At 32.6% G+C, this 7,500-nt stretch overlaps 1 protein-coding gene across 1 annotated transcript in view; it reads left to right on the top strand.

Annotated features, from left to right (window-relative positions):
- Positions 1-7,500, top strand: part of LOC144972253 (von Willebrand factor A domain-containing protein 3A-like) — a 60,896-nt gene that overhangs the window by 41,968 nt on the left and 11,428 nt on the right. The window contains exons 22-26 of the mRNA XM_078913300.1: positions 1,039-1,120; positions 2,436-2,552; positions 3,922-4,019; positions 5,797-5,918; positions 7,331-7,473. Coding sequence (XP_078769426.1) covers positions 1,039-1,120; positions 2,436-2,552; positions 3,922-4,019; positions 5,797-5,918; positions 7,331-7,473 — 562 coding nt within the window. The remainder of the gene's footprint in view (positions 1-1,038; positions 1,121-2,435; positions 2,553-3,921; positions 4,020-5,796; positions 5,919-7,330; positions 7,474-7,500) is intronic.

The following is a 7,500-nucleotide window of genomic DNA, read 5'->3' as shown; positions in this document are numbered from 1 at the left end:
CAACATTTAACCCTCTCCATACCAACTACAGGAAAATCGTCACATTCGTTATCATACAACCAACATTTAACCCTCTCCTTACCAACTGCAGGAAAATCGTCACATTCGTTACCATACAACCAACATTTAACCCTCTCCTTACCAACTGCAGGAAAATCGTCACATTCGTTACCATACAACCAACATTTAACCCTCTCCTTACCAACTGCAGGAAAATCGTCACATTCGTTACCATACAACCAACATTTAACCCTCTCCTTACCAACTACAGGAAAATCGTCACATTCGTTACAATACAACCAACATTTAACCCTCTCCTTACCAACTATAGGAAAATCGTCACATTCGTTACCATACAACCAACATTTAACCCTCTCCATACCAACTACAGGAAAATCGTCACATTCGTTACCATACAACCAACATTTAACCCTCTCCTTACCAACTGCAGGAAAATCGTCACATTCGTTACCATACAACCAACATTTAACCCTCTCCTTACCAACTACAGGAAAATCGTCACATTCGTTACCATACAACCAACATTTAACCCTCTCCGTACCAACTATAGGAAAATCGTCACATTCGTTACCATACAACCAACATTTCTCTTATTCAAATTTCTCTTGTACATCATAAAATTCAAAGAAAATGAACACAGTGTGTTGTAGAGCATGTTTTGCTAAAGAAATTATGTACGGCAAGAACTTATCTACTGCTATTGTGTCTGAGTGATAAAAAAATATATTTTTGTGTCAGTTGGGTGTGACATTTTGGGGAAAATCCCGAAAATGGCTGGTAATGCGATAGTTAAATGAGTCACACATTTACTCACTTTATTATTTCTCTCCATCTTCTCTTGATTTCAATGATTTTTTTTTTTCATTTCTTAATCATTAAAAAAAAAAATTAAAACAACACCTGCAATATTTTTCTCTCTTTGTTGAATTGTTATTACTATGAGAGTTCCAAGTGAAGAAAACTTATGAGGAATCTGAATGAATGTAAACATGAATTGACTTGTTTCAATTTTCCCAGACATCGGGAGAGAGAGCTGCCATTTCCTGGAGACCGTCCAGTGCCTCCAGTACCGGCAGTTCTACCAGGGCCACGCACACACGTATGGATTGACACTTTTACTTTTTCTTTTATGTTGTGTTATTTTTTGTATGTTTGTTTTTGTTATTATAATAATAATAATAATAATAATAATAATAATAATAATAATAATAATAATAATAATAATAATAATAATAATAATAATAATAACAATAATAATAATAATAATAATAATAATAATAATAATAATAATAACAATAATAATAATAATAATAATAATAATAATAATAATAATAATAATAATAATAATAATAATAATAATAATAATAATAATAACGATAATAATAATAATAATAATAATAATAATAATAATAATAATAATAATAATAATAATAATAATAATAATAATAATAATATAATAATAATAATAATAATAAAAATAATAATAATAATAATAATAATAATAATAATAAAAATAATAATAATAATAATAATAATATATAATAATAATAATAATAATAATAATAATAATAATAACAATAATAATAGTAACAATAATGATAATAATAATAATAATAATAATAATAATAAATAATAATAATAATAATAATAATAATAATAATAATAAAATAAATAAAATAATAAAATAATAATAATAATAATAATAATAATAATAATAATAATAAATAATAATAATATAATAATAATAATAAATAATAATAATAATAATAATAATAATAATAATAATAATAATAATAATAACAATAATAATAATAATAAATAATAATAATAATAATAATAATAATAATAATAATAATAATAATAATAATAATAATAATAAATAATAATAATAATAAATAATAATAATAATAATAATAATAATATAATAATAATAATAATAACAATAATAATAATAATAATAATAATAATAATAATAATAATAACAATAATAATGATAATAATAGACCCTTAGAGAGCCCACAATATCCTCAACCATGAGACTCTTGCCACTGTACATCAACACAAAATAATGTTTTTAAAAATTTATGAGATCAAAAATGAAATGTTTTCAAGGATTCCTCGACCACATACAGTGATTTGGACCCCCGTATGAATGGTGTTCCATACAGACGGACCAAAATGATGAGAACAGGAGCTTGTTCCCGCCTTTGTACGAATGCGTGGGATAGCCAAACGGGTGGTGTCATTGGAGGGACTCAAAGGTTGGGTTGTCGAATATTTCTTACAGAGTTCTCCATGAACATCTTTGAGTCTCAAGTAATAGGTGGGATGGGAAATAAAAATAGACTATATTTCAATATATAATTATAATTTCTATAAATAACCGGTTTGTTTTTGTTTTTTTAACCAATCAGCTTTGAGGTTACGTCAAAGGCCATCGTCTGCCAACGACCCCATGCAAAGGGTCAGGTCTAGATCCACAGACGTCTCCAAACAACATTTTTTCCTAGAAGACCAAAAGAAAGCCAGTGGTATGTGCATTGTTCTTGGCTGTCTAATCATGAAATGTGTAACAGTGAATTATTAGTGAAAGATATATTTAAATATTTTAATAAATGCAGTGAATAATTAGTGAAAGATATATTTAAATATTTTAATAAATGCAGTGAATTATTAGTGAAAGATATATTTAAATATTTTAATAAATGCAGTGAATTATTAGTGAAAGATATATTTAAATATTTTAATAAATGCAGTGAATTATTAGTGAAAGATATATTTAAATATTTTAATAAATGCAGTGAATTATTAGTGAAAGATATATTTAAATATTTTAATAAATGCAGTGAATTATTAGTGAAAGATATATTTAAATATTTTAATAAATGCAGTGAATAATTTAAGATGCATTTAAATATTACTAAATTCAGTGAATAATTCAAGATACCTTTAAATATTTTGATAAATGTTGTCAATAATTTAAGATACATTTGAATATTTTAATATATACTTATTTTAATATATAATTATCTTGACTGTGTAATTTTAACATATGGCTCACAAGGTTGGTATCGGCAGGTAGATTGTTCTATAAATGGAAAATAAGAACATTTCAGGATGTTTCAGGAAAGGAGACCATTTAACATTTAAAAAACCTCTAATGAGCATTTAGAGAAATACTCATTAAGCTGAGTAAATAAGTTTAGAAGAAAATAGAGAGAAGAAAGAACAAGCAGAGACGGGAGAGGAAATAATATAAAGAACTGAACATGGTTGTATGAAAGGTGCCAGACAAAGCAAGAAAGAAAATTACCAAAAAAAAAAACATCCCAAAAAATCAGTCTACCCCAATTACTGGTAGCACGTCTGACTGGGAATCAGAAAGTCTGAGGTTCGATCCCCAGTCGAGGTCGACTGATGTTTTATGATGGTTTTTTTTTTCTTGTATGTTTCTTTCTTCCTTTGTCTGGTACCTTTCATACAAACCTGTTCAATTCTTTATCTTACACTGGTGCCTGCTCCTTCATTTCTTAAGTGGCTATATGGTCCAGTGGTATGACACTCGCTTTCGGATCGGAAGGTCCTGAGTTTGAGCCTGACTCGGTGCATAGTTGAGTCCTTGGAAAAGACTCTTTACTCACGTTCTCTCACCGTACTTGGGTGTAAAATGAGTACCTGGCCATTAACAGCTTTGTCTCTGTCCGGAAAAAAATTGTAATATTGCCTGTCAGGTGTCATGTCTCGTTCGACATGTTACGTGTTGCTTATAGTCCGGGATCCCTTGTATAGCACTTTGAGCACATTTAGTGGATATTGCGCTATGTAAAAGCTCATTTAGAAAAAAAATTAGAAAATAGAGAATGCTGTTAGCCTTGACATTTTTCAATAATTCTACTCCAGGTTCCGTGATAACGAAGGCGACCGCCAACAAGTCAGTGAGAAAACAACTGGCACACATCAACATTCCAGAGGTGGAGGACACCATCACTACCAAAGAAGTCAGTTGTCTGCTAGTGTTTTAACTCTCTCCATACCAACCATAGGAAAATCGTCACATTCGTTACGATACAACCAACATTTTTCTTATTCAAATTTCTCTTGTACATCATAAAATTCAAAGAAAATGGACAGTGTGTTGTAGAGCGTGTTTTGCTAAAGAAATAATTTATCTCAATAATTTTACTGCTATTGTGTTTGAGTGATAAAAAATCTAATTTTGTGTTAGTTGGGTGTGAAGTTTTGGGGGAAAATCCTGAAAATGGCTGGTAAGGAGAGAGTTAATACAAAGGTTAAAAAAAAAAAGTCTGTATGAAACAGTGACAGACAAATCAGAAAGAACAATGTGTGGCTATCTGGTCTAGTGGTATGACACTTGCTTTCAGATCAGAAGGTCCTGGGTTTGAGCCTCGCTCGGCATATAGTTGAGTCCTTTGAGAAGGCCCTTTACTCACATTCTCTCACCTAATTCAGGTGTAAAATGAGTACCTGGCCGTTCATAGCGTTGTCTCTGTCTATAAAAATTGTAATATCGCCTAACAGGCGTCATGTCCCGTCCTAAATGTTAAATGTTGCTGTTGACCAGGGAATCCTTGTAAAGCGCTTTGAGCACGTTTAGTGGATATTGCTCTATATAAAAGCTGAATTTTTAAAAAAGAATACAAGGTAAAAACCATCCCATAACACGAACATGCCTTGACTGGGAATCGAACTTCAGATCTCCCGATTGCCGGTAGTCAATCTCCTCAGTTAAACAAAATTTTGGTCGGTAAACCCAAGTCTCAAAAGTTAGGTTATAATTTTTATTTTCATCAGTGAAATCATCCTGACATAATACAGGGTTGAGAGAAATGAAATAGACACCCAGGGGAAGGGAACATAACTCTGCCTCTCCAGATAGTCGTCATAATGTAAACAATGGCAGTGATTGGTAAACATAGCAAACTACACAAGTTTTACTGTCGATAGTAAAAATACCCACGATTCTACTGCTTGATCAATAGAACCAACACAGAAAACTACGTGTAAACTTAAACGCTCGTAATTTGCTTGAGAAAACCTATTTGGCTGTATAAAAACAATGTCAATGATCAGAGAGAGAGAGAGAGAGAGAGAGATCGATTTCATTCACGGTATTGTTTCTAAACTACCAACCATGTTTGTCTGAGCACGTGGAGGTGTGCCACAAATTTCATGTTTTGATTGGTCAAAAATCTACTGATTAATTGCCTGTAACAATCAATCAATTGTATACCGAATGTAATTCGAAAACATTGTCCTAGTGGTGACGATGACTCAATAACAAAGTCAAATTATTTGACAGTTTATAACAATGATCGCAACACTTTTGTCCTGGCATTGTGTCCTTGGATAAGACACTTCATTTGACTCACATGACAACCTAGCTGTTGGTAGAAATGGATATTGTAAGAGTGCCAGGCCGGGACAAAAAGGTTTCCTAACAGGTGACAGGTACATACTGTACTAAATGTAAATTTGGTTTTTTAATGGCCTGTAGAGTGGGGGAGGGGAGGGGGGGGGGGCTCTGGGTAGGAGATGTTTTGCATTAGGAAGTGTACTGAGACTCGTGAAACTGTGGGTGAAGGGTGCTTTAGATACAATTTTTTTTTCTCAGTCTTTTTATTTATTAATTTATGTTTATTCATTTATTTATCTATTCATTAATTCATTATTTACTTATCTATCCCACCACCACAACTACCGCCGCCTCCTCCTCCTCCTCCCTCTTCACCCATGATATCTCCATCCCTGCCCCAGTGGCTACGAGTATACAGTCTATCCAAGTTAAAGCTGGACCTCAACCGACTGGTGTCCGGACCAGACTGTAAACATCAGGAGAAAACCGTCAAGATCCTCAAGAAAAATATCACAGCCAAAGTGTAAGCAAGCCTTTTTCATGGTCTCTTGCTGTTGTTGTTGTTGTTGTTGTGGTTGTTGTTGTTGTTGTTGTGGTTGTTGTTGTTGTTGTTGTTGTTGTTATTGTTGTTGTTGTTGTTGTTATGGTTATTGTTGTGGTTGTTGTTGTTGTTGTGGTTGTTATTATTGTTGTTGTTATTGTTGTTGTTATTGTTGTTGTTGTTGTTGTTGTTTTTGTTGTTGTTGTTGTGGTTGTTGTTGTTGTTGTTGTTGTCGTTATGGTTATTGTTGTTGTTGTTGTTATTGTTGTTGTTATTGTTGTTGTTGTTATTATTGTTATTGTTATTGTTATTGTTGTTGTTGTTCTTGTCGTTATGGTTATTGTTGTTGTTGTTGTTATTATTGTTATTGTTGTTGTTGTTGTTGTTGTTGTTGCTAAAGAGACACAAATCTTCTGGAGTGTAAAAAGTAATAAACAAAAATCAATAGAACAGCTTCAAAAAAAAAAAAAAGAACAAAATACCAAACACGGAACGTTTCGTACTCAAAACCCTTCTTCAGCCAACAACAATAAAGAATGAAAACATCAATACTAAAACAAAAAAAAAAAAGATAGATTGACGGCAGATCTGGTTTTTAAGCAATTTATTTTGATTTCCATTGCTTCATCAAATCATCAAAACGTTTTTGTTCTTCTAATCAATGATTTATAGTCATTTATTTCTTTGATTGGCTTGTCAGTGTTGGAGTGTTTAGCTCACTCAACCCTAACACCGACTATATCCGTTGTTTACCACTTTCACCCCATGTCTATTTATTATATTTTTATGAGACAAATTATAGGCGTAGTATCAAAGCTAATGTTTTTAGTTTTTACATGTTACTGATGGAGTTGAATAAAACTATCTATGCACATGCTCATTTTTAATAGATTTATTTCCAATTTTGAAAAGTAGCCAAAATCTCTAGGATTGAGTGTGTCAAAGCTTAAAAGCCCTAAATCAATGGTGGTTTGTGCGGCAATGTGGTCTAGTGGTATGACACTCGATTTTGGATTGGAAGGAGCTTGATTTGAACCTCACTCGGCGCATAGTTGATTCCTTGGAAAAGGCTCGTTACTCACATTATCTCATCGTACTCAGTTGTAAAATGATTACCAATCCGTTAACAGCGTTGTCTCTGTCTGAAAAAATGGTAATATTGCCTAACAGGCGTCATGTCTCGTTCTATATGTTACCTCAAGGACCCTTTGTAAAGCACTTTGAACACGTTTAGTGTATATTGCACTTTATAAAAGCTGAAGTTTTTGGAGATTTTTGAAAGTTTGAATCAATTCAATGCCTCCCCACCCCCCCCCCCAATCCTCCCACCCCATCCCCACACATCCCCTTCCTTACCTCATCTCTTTCTCTCCTTGACCTTGACCACCTTCCAGCTACCCCCACGTATTCCCCACCGTCAACGTCAAGGGAACCATGAAATACATGCAGCTGTTGCCTCACGAACTCAACGACTACGAAGTACAAGTGGAGAAGGTCCTCAGGCGATACCTCAAACGTCTGCAATGGCTACTAAGCGGTGAGTGATTTGGGGGGGGGGGGGGGG

This window comes from Berghia stephanieae, chromosome 5 (genome assembly GCF_034508935.2).
Source record: "Berghia stephanieae isolate SIO BIC M18660-M18661 chromosome 5, UCSD_Bste_1.3, whole genome shotgun sequence".
NCBI classification, from domain to species: Eukaryota; Metazoa; Mollusca; class Gastropoda; order Nudibranchia; family Aeolidiidae; genus Berghia; species Berghia stephanieae.
The sequence above is the reverse complement of the archived record's forward strand: the minus strand, read 5'-3'. Positions and strand labels throughout refer to the sequence as shown.